Source organism: Lynx canadensis, chromosome B2 (genome assembly GCF_007474595.2).
Source record: "Lynx canadensis isolate LIC74 chromosome B2, mLynCan4.pri.v2, whole genome shotgun sequence".
NCBI classification, from domain to species: Eukaryota; Metazoa; Chordata; class Mammalia; order Carnivora; family Felidae; genus Lynx; species Lynx canadensis.
In genome coordinates, this window is record NC_044307.1 from 41557418 (window position 1) to 41572521 (window position 15104).

Sequence of the window (15104 nt, forward strand, 5' to 3'; positions counted from 1 at the left end):
CAGCACAGATCCTGACATGGGGCCTGAACCCACGAACCGTGAGATCATGACCTGAGCTGAAGTCAGATGCTTAACTGACTGAGCCACCCAGGCACCCTGAGATTTTATTTTAAGTAATCCCTACACCCAACTTGGGGCTCAAACTCACAACCCCAAGATCAAGAGTCATATGCTCCACTGACTAAGCCAGCCAGGCACCCCCTCCATTTTTAACCATTTTAGGTGGACAATTCAGTTATCCTTTTACTTAAAATTTTTTACTTGGAAATGACTTCAAATTTACAGAAATAATACAAAGAACACGCATATACTCTTTATCCATGTTCACCTTTTGTTAACATTTTGCCCTATTTGCTTTTATCATTTGCTCTTTGTGTATATATACATTTATAAAATGTATATTTATGTGTGTGTGCGCGCACACACACACACACACACATCCTTTTTTCCCCCAGACCACTGTGAGTAAATTGCATATATGCTGGCCTTTTGCCTCTAAGTACTTTAATATATATTTCCTAAGAATCATGGTGTTCTTTTGTATAATAATCATTCATTTATCAGTTTCAAAAATTTAACATTGCTGTAATACTTTACCTTCCACATTCCGATTTTGTCAATCGACTCTATAATGTCCTTTTTTAGTTGAAGACAACATTCAATTTAGGATCATCTATTATGTTCAGTTGTCATGTCTCTAGTCTCCTTAATTTGGAACAGTTCCTCAGCCTTTTTTTGTCTTTTATGACATTGACGCCTTTGGAGAATATAGTCATTTAAAATTTTCTAGGGGCATCTGGGTAGCTCAGTCGTTTAAGTGTCCATCTCTTGATTTTGGCCCAGGTCATGATCTCATGGTATGTGAGATTGAGCCTCATATGAAATCATTCTGTCTCTCCCTTTCTCTCTGCCCCTCCCCTGCTCACACACACTCTCTCTCACAATAAATAAATACATTTTTAAAAAATAAAAGTAAAGTTTTTTTTCTAAACTTTCTTCATTTTAAGTTTGTATATTTCCTCATAATTAGATTCAGGTTATGCATTCCCAGCCAGAATCCTAAGTAAATGATATTAAGTTCTTCTCCACATTTCATTTGGAAGCATATAGTTTCCGTTTGTTTCTCTTTTTTGATGTGAATTTTGACAACCTGGTCAAGAGGTTGTTTGATTTCCCACTGTATAGTTAATATTTTTCCTTTGTGACTATTGATAAGCAGTCTATTGGGGAGATACAAACCATGCCTATATTCTGCTCTCATCAGAATTTCCCCCAGTATCATTTACTTTTAACTTTGCCATACTCTTATTTTAGGCATGTATCTTACAAATACCTAGAATTTGTTTTGTATTCAACCTAACAATCTCTCCTTTTGGGTTGTCAATTTTATTAGCCTCTTCATAATGATTATGAGTAATGATATATTTGGCTTTTATTGCTAACCTCTTACATTTTAGTTTATTCTTCTTATAATTTGAAATTTTAGTTATTTAATATATAAAAAAGAATATATAAAACATAGGTACAGTTGAAAGGAGAATAGTAAATTGAACACCTTTACAGATATGTTTCCACCCTGGGTTTTTGTGCATTTTTTCCCCTCTCCTTTTGTATTTTACTTAATTCCTTTTTTGTGTCTACATATTTTGGACATTCTATTTCTGTAGTTGATTACCCTTATGTTTTTAACCTGTATGTTTGACTTGTACCTGAACAATAAGAGGACCAAGAGAAAATCTTAACTCCAGCTCTCACTCCCATCTTACTCATTACTATTGTTTGATATTTTAGGATTATCTTTTTTTTACTTTCCAAAATTTATTATTATTATTATTGTTTTATTCAGTTGGTGTGTAGATTTGTTATCATACTAGTTGTTTCTGTCACTAATCCTTTTGCATCTTGATCCTTCTGAGTTCAATCTCCTTCCTAAAGTACATCCTTTAGAAGTCTCTTCATTGGGGGAGTATTGATGGACAACTCTATCAGTTTACCTTCACCCTAATTAAAAAAAAATTTATTATTATAAATTTCAGACATACACAAAAGTAGGCAGGATAGACTCCAGTGTACCAACATGGGTCAGTACATGGCCAATCTCATTTCTTCTGTACTCCCATCCACTTTCCCCAGCTCTCAAATTTAAAAGATAAGGATTCACTCTCTCTTTTTTTTTTAAAGTTACCATTAAATTTTTTTTCAAGTTTATTCATTTATTTTGAGGGAGGGAGGCAGAGAGAGAGAGAGAGAGAGAGAGAGAACAAGTGGGAGAGGGGCAGAGAGAGAGGGAGAGAGAAGATCCCAAGCAGGCTCTGCCCAGGGCTCAACAGGGCCCAACACAGGGCTCAAACCTACGAGCCGTGAGATCATGACCTGAGCTGAAATTAAGAATCAGATGCTCAATCAACTGAGCCACCCAGGCACAGCAGGGATTCTCTTTTTATTTATTTATTTAAAAAAAGTTTTTTAATGTTTTATTTTATTTTTGAGGGACAGAGAGAGACAGCATGAGTGGGGGAGGAGCAGAGAGAGAGGGAGACATAGAATCCGAAGCAGGCTCCAGGCTCCGAGCTGTCAGCATAGAGCCCAATGCAGGGCTCGAACCCACAAACTGTGAGATCATGACCTGAGCCGAAGTCGGATGCCCAACCTACTGAGCCACCCAGGCACCCCAAGGATTGTCTTTTTAAAAGCAAAGGCACTACAGTGATCAAACTTTGTGAAATTAATAACAATTCTTAATATCAAATGGTGAAGTGTTCATATTCCTCCCGTTTTCTCAAGTTTTCAAAATTAGTTTTTTCTTTATGGAGGATCCAAAGAAAGCCCACACCTTAATTTGATTGAATTCTGTTTTCTGTCTCCATTAATGTATAGGTCCTGCTTTTCCTTTTTTGCTCCCTTATAATTGTGCAGGGAACTGGATTATTTGCCACAAAGAGTTGTCTACAGGCCAGATTTCTGCTGACCATATCCACGTGGTGTCCTCTAGCATGTTCCTCTGTTTCTTTCATTTCCTAAAAACAGTTACTTAGATGTAGAAGTTTATTCCGATGTGGGTCTGATTTCTTGGGCAAGAACTCTTTGTAGGTGGTATTGTGTTCTCCCACCAGGAGGCGTGTGACATCTACCTGTCTCTGTGATGTGAAAATGGAGCAGTGAATTTTAGCATTGCAAGTGTGATCTGTGCTTTATATGGTTTCCTGTCAGCTTTCCACTAGGCAGTCATTCGTTATCATTGCCTAGCTCTATCATTTCACTAAAGGTTACAAACTAGCACCATTCTAGTCTCACCATTCCTTCATATCTGAGCTGGAATGTTTTCTCTATAAAGAGAAACTTCCTCTCAGTGACTTTTTGGTTATTCTGAAGTACCGTTTATACAGGAAAGGCTTGACTCTCTCTTCCTCCCCCCTTATTTTTAACCAGTTTTCAAAATACTGTTCTCTAGCATCCTCCAAAGATAAACGGTGAAATCTTTTTTTTTTTTTTAAATGTCATTATGAACTCATGGATTTTAAGCTATTTCACATGTCTCAGTCCAGCACAGGTGTTATTTTTTTGATGTTCCAATTGTCCCATCTTTGGCCAGAGAGTATCTCTCAGATTGGCTCCTTTCGATATTCTCTTCCTTTGATGGCATTCTTGCTTTCTAGTATGAGCGAATATCCAGGCTCGTTGTGCCTGAGCTGTGACACAGAAAGAGGAAGAGATACAGCCTAGTGGATCTTTGAAACTGTCAGCTCCTTGAGGGCAAAACTCAGGTCTCTTCTCTCCAGTGTTTCTTCCATGGAGCCAGCCTGGCATAGGGCAAGACACAGGGTGGGCTCCCAGATATGTGTAGCTTGCCAGGGGGGGCAGACATGGAGGAGGCTGAGCTCTGGAAGCTTGACAAGTCACTTCTGTGGGGCCCTCCTCCCCACAGAGATTAGCAGGAACAAAGCTTGACTAATGGTACACCCTTGCCTCAGCCTCTAACCCCCTCATTTCCCCTGCTCTTTATCTCTACTCTTCTCCTTGGCACTTTCCCAGGTCAGAATCACCCAGTCCTGGACATGGGACCACATCGGCGACTGCAGTGGACGTGGCTGGGCCGGGCTGAGCTGAAGTTTGGGGACCAGACCCTGCACGTGTCCACCATGCAGATGTGGCTGCTGTTGCATTTCAATCAGACAGAGGTGCCTCGGCTCCTTAGGCTCTCTCTATCTTCTCTTTTCCTGTCTGTCCCTCCTGTTCTCCTAAACTCTGTTCCTTCTTTCCATCCTTCCCCTGCCGATTCTCTGCTCCTGACTGACTCTGTTTCTCCTCACCAGGAGGTGTCTGTAGAGACCTTGCTGAAGAATTCTGACCTCACCCCAGAGCTACTGCTCCAGGCACTTCTGCCCCTCACCTCTGAGAATGGCCCTTTGACCCTGCATGAGGGTCAGGACTTTCCACACAGGGGTAGGTCACTGGGGGCTGGCCTGTGCCTCTGCTCCTGGAGGGTGGGTCTCTCACGGTGGGCGTGGGGTAGGGAATGAGAATGGGGTTGCCCCCACTCACCTCCCCCTTCCCCTCCTCGGGTGCTGACGGAATGAGTTCCAGGTGTGCTGCGGCTTCGGGCGCCTGAGCCCCAGCACTGTGGGGAGGCCCTGTGGCTGATACCTCCCCAGACATACCTGAATGTAGAGAAGGATGAGGGCCGAACTCTGGAACAGAAGAGGAACCTCTTGAGCTGTCTTATTGTCCGTATTCTCAAAGTCCACGGGGAAAAGGGCCTCCACATTGATCAGCTGGTTTGTCTGGTAGGCCCAGGGGACCGTGAAGTTAGGGGAGGGAGGGAGTCATGCTCAGGGTCGGGGCTTGGAGCCAGGGATCATCACAAGGGAAGGTAAACTCTGTCAGTATGAGACCTTGTAGAGTGACATTTTTGTCGGAGTTTTCTATTCCTGACAGGGCAGTTTGTTAGACAGCAGGCAGAGGCAAGACACGAGTGTCTACTGTATACTAGGCCTTTTTCCAAGAGTTTGCATGATTAGGTCATTTAATCTGCACAACAGTCTAACGGGGGTGGTGATGGTGGTGGTGGTATTATTATTATTATTATTATTATTATTATTATTTACTCTTATTCTCATTTGACAGGTAAAAAGAGTGGGGCATGAGAGTTAGTAACTTATCCATAGTCACATAGCTAGTAAGTGAAAGAGCAGAGCATTGAACCCAGGCATGCCGGCCTCTCTGGGTAAATGTGGCCTGCCTGTTTCCTCTCCACCCATCTAGGTGCTGGAGGCCTGGCAGAAGGGTCCAAACCCCCCGGGGAGCCTGGGCCATGCTGTTGCAGGAGGCGTGGCCTGTACCAGTACAGACGTCCTTTCTTGCATCCTGCACCTCCTGGGCCAGGGCTATGTGGAACGGCGTGACGACCGGCCCCAGATCCTGATGTATGCCACCCCAGAGCCTATGGGGCCTTGCCGGGGTCAGGCAGAGGTCCCCTTCTGCGGCAACCAGACCGCCAAGACCTCCAAGCCTAGGTAGCTGTCCCCAGCCCCGTTCCTTGCTGCTAGGGCTCCAAGCCAGCAGGGAGGGCTGGGCTCCCAGGGACAGACGGCACTGCAGTGACACGGGAGTTGTAGTGCCAAGGCCAGGCTCTTTTGTGGAAAAGCACTTCATTTCTGTCTTTGTGTACCCCATTTTCCCTGCCTCTGTCATTTCTCCCACTTTGCTAGTCCTCATTCCCCCTGCCAGCACTGTCACCCCTTCTTTGCCTTCCTAATCAGGGTCCCTGCTGTCCCCATTCTCCTAGAGTCAGCCCATAGGCAAGGGGCCCAGACACATAAGCCTCTGTATAGATAACTCTCATTCTAAGCAAAAATGCAGTATCGTACAACTGTGTATTGAGTGCTGATTATGCTCTCTGCTCAATGAAATGTACAAACTCTAGTCTTCAAGAAGCCTGTTCTACAGAGGAATTTGTCATAGGATCCCCCTAATTAGCTGGCACCCCTAAAGCTTGTTATATCACATTCAGCTCACTAGAAGTTGTTATGGCACAACTTTTATGCCTGCTGCCTGCACTGTGTATAAAGTGAGTTCTCTAGAGAAATCTTTCTCAAATTTTCACTTGCACACGTCACCTGGGGATCTTATTAAAATGCAGGTCCTGATTCAGTAGAGCTCCCTGTGATACTAATGGGGATACCCACTGACCATACTTGGAGTGGTAAGGCCACAGACTCCAGTTTCTCCCCAGATGTGTTGCTGCTGTTTTAGGTGGGGCTTACGGTGGGATTATCCCATCCACTGTGGGTCAGTTTGCTTCCCGATGCCTGCCTACCAGATTCCTGGGGTGTTAGAGATCATTGTGACAACCAGCCCCACTCGGCACTTACAAACGCTTCTGTGGAAAGCAGCTCTGACAGTTGGTTTGGGTGGCTACCCTTAGATTGGTTAGGCAGGCGCAAGCAGGCGTGCGCAAGTGGGGAGCTGAGGGCCATGGTGGGGTTCATTTAGTAGATAAGCAGAGCAGGGATATTGATTGCTGAATCTCCTCTTCCCTCAAGCCCAGAAGCTGTGGCTGCCCTGGCGTCTCTCCAGCTGCCTGCAGGCCGCACCATGAGCCCCCAGGAGGTAGAAGGGTTGATGGAGCAGACGGTGCGGCAGGTGCAAGAGACGCTGAACCTAGAGGCAGATGTGGCTCAGCACCTTTTGGCTCATTCCCACTGGGGTGCTGAACAGCTGCTGCAGAGCTACAGTGATAACCCTGAGCCACTGCTGCTGGCAGCTGGGCTGTGTGTACCCCAGGCCCAGGAGGCCCCCGCACGCCCTGACCACTGCCCTGTCTGTGTCAGCCCCCTGGAGCCTGACGACGACTTGCCCTCTCTCTGCTGCATGCACTACTGCTGCAAGGTGAGGCCCCGCCTGCCCCTCTCCTGCCCCTCTCCTGCCCCTCTTCTGCCCCTCTCCTGCCCCACACAATTCCTCATGAACTCTGGGCTTCTAGCCCAGCATTGCCATTTCCCAACCTGGGCAGTGTCGGACAAGGCTCTTCGTCCCTCTGAAACTGGTTTTGTCATCTAAAAGTGGCGCCCCTAGCCTCAACACTCTGAAGAGTGGTTGTTGTTAGGATCCAGTGAAATGTATAAGTGGCTCTAAAACTTTGCCAGTGGCAAAGTTTTAATAGGTGAATATGCTAATAATATGCTAAAATATGCCGGTGGCATATTGTAATCACTGGGAGCTTTTAAAAAGTCCTCATGCTCAAACTGTTAAATTGGAATCTCTGGAGGTGAAATCCAGGCATCTGGAGTTTTAAAAATTCCTCAGGTGACTCCAGTGTTCAGCCAGGTTTGAGAACTATAGATAGATAGGTAGGTAGGTAGGTAGGTAGATAGATAGATAGATAGATAGATAGATAGATAGATAGATGGGTAGCACACGCATACACGTAAAATATACATCAAGGCACTTCATAAATGAGAAGTGTTATTACATTGATGATGACTATAGGTTTATGTTTCCTAATTATCATTCAAGTCCCTTTATCTCAGAACATGAGAATAGCACAGAAGTCAAGGGAATTATGGGAAGCCAGATCTTGCTACTGTACAGCTGAGCAGAGGAGGCTGTAGATGGGGGAGTGAGTTGTCTTCAGTGGCGGGGGAGAGGGGCCGAGGTGCAGGGGACCAGAGTGCTGAGTGTCCCATGTTCCCTGCCTCACAGCTCTTAGAACTGATGCCAAGCCCAAACACATCAACTTAACAGGATGAGCGCGCTTGTTGCCCTGAATCTAGCTGCCTCTCCCAACAGCGTCTCCCCAGTGGTGGGTGATCTGGGACGCGTGCATTGGCATGTGTGTGTACGTGTACTTTTCCTCCTTCCTTTTTTGCTCTGCTTCAAGTTACTCTTCTCACACGGTTTCCTGTGCCCCCCTTTTCCTGGTTCTTAATTATTTCCTTCCCACTTTCACTTTTTCATTCAACTAATGTTTGTCATGAACTCACTGTGTGCACAGCACCGGGTGCTATATGAGGGGGTGGGAAAATCCAAGCCAGAAGGGCTAATAATATCAGCAGCTAATATTTATGGGGGATGCATTCTGGGCCGTTCTGCTGTTATATATGCATTATCTTGCTTAATTCCCATGAAAGTTGTGTGAGGTCGGTATTTTTACCATCCCCATTTTGCTGGTGACAGATGGAGGCGCCTGGAGGAGAAGTCACCTGCCCAAGGTCAGGATTTGGACTTTGGCAGTCTTGCTCCAGGGCCCTCCCTCATGCTTTTATGACAAGTGAGGGGAAGGAAATACAACAGGGTCATGTCATAGGAAGTGACTGAGGTGAGGAGTGGGGGGAGAGTCCCTGTCAGGGACTTTAGATTGGGGAGGCCAGGGAAGGCTGTCCTTGAAGAGGTGACTATTTGGTGGAAGAGCGTGGCAGACAGAGGGGACAGCAATTGCAAAGAAGCTGAGACTGGTGGCTAAAGCACAGTGATGTGGTGGGACAGTGGAGGGAGAGATTTGGGAGGGAGATGGACCCAGTGGGGTTGGGATTGGCATACAGTGGGCTTGACTTTATGGAAAGCCACGATGGAGTTAAGCAGGGGAGTAATTGGATCTGATTTTCATTTTCTAAAAGATCACCATGTGTGGAAGAAAGGCTTGGGCAGATCTTGTGTGGAAGCAGGGGCACCTGTTGGGAGACTGTTGTATAAAGAGGCAGGAAGCGGTGGGTGTTTTCCCAGCGTTCGCAGTGAAGAGAGAAGGGGACAGATTGGGGTACATCAGGAGGCAGAGCTGACAGGGCTTGGTGGAGCTGATGGGGGGCTTAGGACAAAGGAATCAAGGGTACTTCCTGGGTTTCTGACCAGAACATCTGGGTGGATGAGATATGTCATCTTCTACTGAATTTAGCAAGCTGTTGGGGCTGGGGCTGGGTGTGGAGGGCAGGTTTTTGAGGGAAAATTAAGTCTGTTCTGACCATGTGAAGTTTGAGCTTCTTGTTGGACACCTGTGTGGGACTGGACAGCAGAATTTGGAATTAAGTGGAGAGGCCTAGCTGGCATCCTGCAGAGAGAGAGAAGCAGGTCCAGAGTGCTGAGCTGTACAGATCCCCCTGTAGAGATGGAACGACAGGGAAAGTGAGAAAAACAGGCTAATTGGAGATGTCCCAGCCAAGGAGGAGCCTATGTTTAAGTCACAGCTGAGAGGCACAATGAAACGTAAGGGAACTCAGAGAAGGGAAGTCCTGGGTTTGGAGCTGTCGATGGGGGCTGTGGGGGGGGGGGTGTTCCCCGTGTGAGCCTTGAGTGACAGGCAGGGTTGGCAGGTGTGGGAGGGGAGTACAGGCTGGACGGAGACTGCATTCCCGGTGGGCTGGGCAGCGGGGACGGCAGAAGCGGCAGAAGCGAGAGCAAGCCAACAGCAGAGGGGCTCCTTAGGGGAGTGGGATGGGCTCCAAACCCAGCTGCCAGCCTTTGTCCTCTGTGGCTGTAAGGGGCCCTGTTGTACCCGTATGCCTGCAAGCATGAAGTCTGAATTTGGAGTATTTTCCTGTTTTCTCTCCAAAATGCAGGAATTCTGCATTCAATTTCCCAACTTATCCGGCTTTATTTCACCATAAAAAGGGTTTTGTTTTGTTTAGTACCTTTCTTGGAGGGATCTGGGTAGGAAGACCGTTTATGGGGATAAGCAGTTTCGGGGTCAGGGGATAAAGGCCTAGTTTAGGGTGGTGCAGTGACATGGGAGCTAGAAGAGAATCCAAGAGATGTGAGGGTTCCAACACCTGTGACCAGGATGGGTGGGGGGTTCAGTGGGTGAGGCTTTTTTGTGGAGAAGAGGCTGAGTCTGGGAAGATGGGAGCACCAAGGAGCTAGATGAGCAGATGGAGCTGGGAGGAGAGGCCACAGCGGTGTTTGCAGTGTCCAAGGCCAGCTACCCCACAGGGAAAAGGCATCCTACTGCCCCAGGCCTCCTTCCTCTCTGGCCTTCTTGCTCTCTCCAGATCTTTCTTAGAACTTGAATCATCTCCTTTGTCCTGATTCTCTTACCCATTCCCTCCATGTCCATCTCAACAATAATTAAAATGAGGCCACTACCCTGGCCCACACATCCTCAAAGGCAACTGTGATTTAGGCCAATCCCAGGAAAACCCATAGAAGCCAGAAAGATTAGGGTCAGTTTTGAGGTTGCTCCAGAAGCAGGCTTGTCTCTGGCCTTCCATAGTCAGGAGGGGGGTGCTAGGTTAATTACCAGTCCAAGATGTCCTCCTGTGCTGCTCCCCTACTGTCCCTAAGCAGCCCCTCCTTTCCCCTCCAGTCTTGCTGGAATGAGTATCTGACAACTCGGATTGAGCAGAACCTTGTGCTGAATTGCACCTGCCCCATTGCTGACTGCCCTGCACAGCCCACTGGAGCCTTCATTCGGGCCATTGTCTCCTCCCCAGACGTCATCTCCAAGGTAGTCCCTCCTCTGCAGGAGGATTCGGTGTACAGCCAGAGGGGCAGGCCCCAGGGGGTGGGCCCACATTCTGGGTGCTGGCGGTGGGGGGGAGGGGGGGTCTGGAGGTATGGCATCCTGGAGAGCCATGCCCTCACCTGGTGGCACCTATGCCCCCGTAGTACGAGAAGGCCCTCCTGCGTGGCTACGTGGAGAGCTGCTCCAACCTGACGTGGTGCACCAACCCCCAGGGCTGTGACCGCATCCTGTGCCGCCAGGGCTTGGGCTGCGGGACCACCTGCTCTAAATGTGGCTGGGCCTCCTGCTTCAACTGTAGCTTCCCCGAGGTGGGTGCCTGCCCAGCCCTGCCCCTGAGCAAGGCCTGTACCTCTCCTCTGCCAGCACTCCGCTCTGCGACCCCCCCCCCCACACACACCATGTCTTGTCCTCACACGCTGTCACCTGGCTGAGCTCTGTTCCTCCTCCTGTAGTCCTCCACTTGTGACCTCCCTCCCTCACACACTCGCAGTGCCACCCTTGGTTAGAGCTCAGCCATGTCCTCCCCTCTTGCCCTAGGCGCACTACCCTGCCAGCTGTGGCCACATGTCCCAGTGGGTCGATGATGGCGGCTACTATGATGGCATGAGCGTGGAGGCTCAGAGCAAGCACCTGGCCAAGCTCATCTCCAAGCGCTGTCCCAGCTGCCAGGCTCCCATTGAGAAGAATGAGGGGTGTCTGCAGTAAGAGGGGGTACTTTGGTCATTGGTGGGGTCAGAGAGCATGGGAGAGGGTGGGAGGCCTGGTGGTACAGAGGGGCCGTGGGGCTGAACAGAGCTGAACGAAGGAGGCGGCCTCCAGTGATTCCTGCATCTTTTTTTTTTTTTTTTTTTAATTTATTTTGAGAGAGCGAGAGCGTGGACAGGGAAGGGGCAAAGAGAGGGAGAGAGAGAGAATCCCAAGATGGCTCCACGCTGTCAGTGCAGAGCCAGATGCGTGAACCGTGAGATCATGACCTGGGCTGAAATTAAGAGTTGGACGCTTAACCGACGGAGCCACCCGGGCGCCCCCAGTGACTCCTGCATCTTAATGCTCCTTCCCCCGCCTTTATTTTTTTAATTTTTAATTTCTTGAAATGTTTATTCATTTTTCAGAGAGAGGTGTGTGCACAAGCAGGGGAGGGCAGAGAGAGGGGAACAGAGGATCCAAAGCGGGCTCTGCACTGACAGCAGAGAGCCTGATGCTGAGGGGTTGGAACGCACAAAATGAGAGATCATGACCTGAGCCCAAGTCAGAAACCCAACTGACTGAGCCACCCAGGCACCCCACCCCCGCTTTGAAGTTTGCACTGTAAGGGGCTCAGAAGCAAGGGTGTGCTCAGTAGGCATTGATGAGGTTAAGGAGACTGTAAGGGCATGGAGGGGCCAGGGGCATGTTCCGTGGGGCACCCAAGCCCTTGGTGTTCCTGATGTGGCCCCGGCCAGGAGCCCTCTGACCAGCCAGCTTCCTCCATAGCATGACGTGTGCCAAATGCAACCATGGATTTTGCTGGCGCTGCCTCAAGTCGTGGAAGCCCAGTCACAAAGACTACTACAACTGCTCTGCCATGGTAAGGGCCGGGGCCAGGAGGAGGCCCAAGGGCAGTCAGGATGGGATGCTGCTGCTGGGCCCTGGGTGTCCTGAGCAGCTGAACAGCTGTTGGGACAGAGGCTCAGTGGGAAGACAGAAGCCGCCTGGGCCTACAGGTGCTGGAAGTTCTGTCCTGGGAGGTCTATATTCTCAGGAGGCACCAGGCCAGAGCAGAGCAGGTGCTGTGCGTCAGAGCCTGGCACCACTGCCAGGGCATTTGCCCACACCTCAGCCTCACCTGTACCAGGGGATAATAATGTGACCTGCTTCACAGAGTTAGGATTAAATGATGAGGTCTGGGTGAGGTGTCAGAAGGCCTCCACGCAGGGTACCTAGTGTGTTAACCCCATCCTGCCCAGCAAAGCACCCTAGAGCCCTCTCAACCTGCCCTTACCAGGTAAGCAAAGCAGCTCGCCAGGAGAAGCGGTTTCAGGACTATAACGAGAGGTGTACTTTCCATCACCAGGCCCGGGTGAGCAGGGAGGAAACAGTGGTGTCGGTGAGAAGGTCAGAGGGCTGGGGTGGATGGCCAGGCAGGGGCCAAAGATCCAAACTGGGTGGGTGCTGTTCTGACCGGGTGGGGGAGGGCTGCACGCAGCAGCGCTGATCCGCCTTCGCCTCCACAGGAGTTCGCCGTGAGCTTGCGGAACCGCGTGTCTGCCATCCAGGAGGTGCCCCCACCCAAATCCTTCACCTTCCTCAGTGACGCCTGCCGGGGCCTGGAGCAGGCTCGCAAGGTGGTGGTGGTGCGGGCCGGGGAGGGGGTGCAGGGGATGTGCCAAGGGGTTCTGGTGGGCTGAGCCGCTTTCCTCTAACCTGACTGGATGGAGGGAATGAGGAAGCAGGGAGGCCCCCTGGCCTGAGCACGGAAAGGGAGGACTCGGGCTCCCACAGGTGCTGGCCTATGCCTGCGTGTACAGCTTCTACAACCAGGACACAGAGCACATGGATATGGTGGAGCAGCAGACCGAGAACCTGGAGCTGCACACCAACGCCCTGCAGATCCTCCTAGGTGAGGCCTGGCCCCCTGCCTGCTCACTCCCACCTCCTGCCCACCTCCCCGCTCTGAGCAGTCCATCCCCCGCAGACAGTGGGTGAAACAGCACCCCCCTCCCGGCTCCCCACTGTGCTCTGTCCTCTTCCTCCACCTATTTCTTCACAGCCTTACAGATAAAGGTATATCGGCCTTTTAAAGTCAGGTATGAAGGTGTGTGGTACATGCCGTCAGGTGCCTAAGGGCTTCACCTGACCGGTTTGATTACCATCTGTCCCCCTCTGCTACGATGTAGCCCGCCCCCCGCCCCCGCCCCCAGAATGGGTATCTAGGGCTATGCCTGGTAGGTGTTGATAGAACTTGGTAGATGTTCAGTAGGTGTTTGTTGAAGGAAGGAATGGAAGAAGGGAGGGAGCTCCTGTGCCCTGCCCTCTCTGCAGAGGAGACGCTGCTGCGGTGCAGAGACCTGGCCTCGTCCCTGCGCCTCCTGCGGGCAGACTGCCTCAGCACGGGCATGGAGCTGCTCCGGAGGATCCAGGAGAGGCTGCTGGCTATCCTGCAGCATTCTACCCAGGTATGTGGCCCGACCCCGGGCCCCCTGGGCCCAGCACAGCCCCTGCCCTAGGGGCATCCAAAAGCAAAGGCAGGGAGGGTGAAACGTGTTTGGAGACATGGGCTTGTGCCCCAGCTCCTAGGCCAGCCTGTTGGATGTGGTTGGACCCTGCCACTTAACCACCTGGTGAGTGCTGCAAGAGAGTTAGCCCCGATCAAGGGTATTTGCCCAGATGCTTATCAAAATCACTTGGGGAACTTTTTCATACTTCTCAGATGTAGACTCAGTATCCCAGGAGTGGGTGCCGGGGGACTGGGATCCACCGAGTAAGGGATCTCTGAGGTTCTTCCCAGCTCTAATACACTGATGTTGCATCTAAACTATGAGTCCTGCCCTCAGGGAGCTTACAGACGAGTAAGTAACTTGGGCAGACAAGACGTGAACATACACTGCCAGCTCCTGAAGCACGGGGGCGGTGTGCCTCACCATCGCAACCTGTGTCCCTGGAGACTGCCTGAGTTACGTTCACAAAGGCATCGGTTTGTGGAGTCCTGGGATGAGGGAGGGACAAGGAGGTGGGAGCATTCTTGCCGGGAGCCTGGCACCTAGAGCAGAGGGAGTAGGCCCTCAGAGAATGTTCATTGAAGGAATGATGGGCAGAGGCCCAATGTCCTCTACTCTCCCACTTCCCACATCTCCCTGTCTCCTTGCCAGGACTTCCGGGTGGGTCTGCAGAGCCCATCATTAGAGGCCCGAGAGGCGAAAGGATCCAATGTGCTCGGCAGTCAGTGAGTAGGGTGGGCAGAGCCATGGCGGGGGAGTGGGGGATGCCAGGCTTCTTCTGGGGCTGAGTGTGGCTCTCTCCCTTGCTAGGCCGCAGAGCTCCTCGGGGCTGGAGGTGGATGAAGAGGAGGAGGAGGAGGAAGATGATGAGGATGATGTGCCCGAGTGGCAGCAGGATGAGTTTGATGAGGAGCTGGACAATGATAGCTTCTCCTATGACGAGTCTGAGAACCTGGACCGAGACGCTTTCTTCTTCGGTGACGAGGAGGATGATGATGAGGCCTATGACTGAGGGCCAGGACGCAGGAACACCTGGAGCCACCTCAGAGTCCCGGGGGCCAAGGGGGTGAAGTCACCCCTTCCTGCCATTGTTGGGGGAAGCAATTCCCAGTGTCTGCAGTACCTTCTGTTTACCGAATAAACTTTTTCACATACTTCTCTGGAAGCAGGCTGACACAGGTGCGTCCCCAAAGGCTAGTGTCAACTCCCTACTCCCTCCACACAGCCCCCTCCTCATTGTTCACTTTTTTTTTTTTTTTACCTCCAGACTCTTGTGTTCTCAGAGAAGGTCCAAAGCAGACCCACTGGACCTAAATTGACAAAGGGAAATGAAAGTCTACGTGGTTCAGGGCAGGCATAGGCCTGCCCGCTTGCCCCAGACCCAGCCTAGCATCAGAGACAGACAAACAGCCACCCCCCACCCTGGCCCAACCTTCCCATACTCTTCAGTGTTC

General features: G+C 50.4%; 1 protein-coding gene across 5 annotated transcripts in view; it reads left to right on the forward strand.

The window, feature by feature from the left end:
* CUL9 (cullin 9) overlaps window positions 1-14815 on the forward strand; it is a 36996-nt gene extending 22181 nt beyond the window's left edge. Inside the window, exons 27-41 of one of the 5 annotated variants that reach the window (XM_030315557.2) lie at window positions 4033-4178; window positions 4314-4443; window positions 4585-4784; window positions 5263-5513; window positions 6543-6888; window positions 10295-10435; window positions 10597-10761; window positions 10991-11154; window positions 11927-12020; window positions 12438-12512; window positions 12667-12777; window positions 12935-13052; window positions 13475-13608; window positions 14302-14375; window positions 14461-14807. In XM_030315557.2, the coding sequence (XP_030171417.1) occupies window positions 4033-4178; window positions 4314-4443; window positions 4585-4784; window positions 5263-5513; window positions 6543-6888; window positions 10295-10435; window positions 10597-10761; window positions 10991-11154; window positions 11927-12020; window positions 12438-12512; window positions 12667-12777; window positions 12935-13052; window positions 13475-13608; window positions 14302-14375; window positions 14461-14662 (2351 nt within the window). In that variant the 3' untranslated portion in view covers window positions 14663-14807. Of the gene's footprint in view, window positions 1-4032; window positions 4179-4313; window positions 4444-4584; window positions 4785-5262; window positions 5514-6542; window positions 6889-10294; window positions 10436-10596; window positions 10762-10990; window positions 11155-11926; window positions 12021-12437; window positions 12513-12666; window positions 12778-12934; window positions 13053-13425; window positions 14376-14460 lie in introns of all 5 variants that reach the window. The other 4 variants (XM_030315559.2, XM_030315555.2, XR_003968847.2 and 1 more) reach the window with 4 other exon arrangements.
* Window positions 14816-15104: the final 289 nt, after the last annotated feature.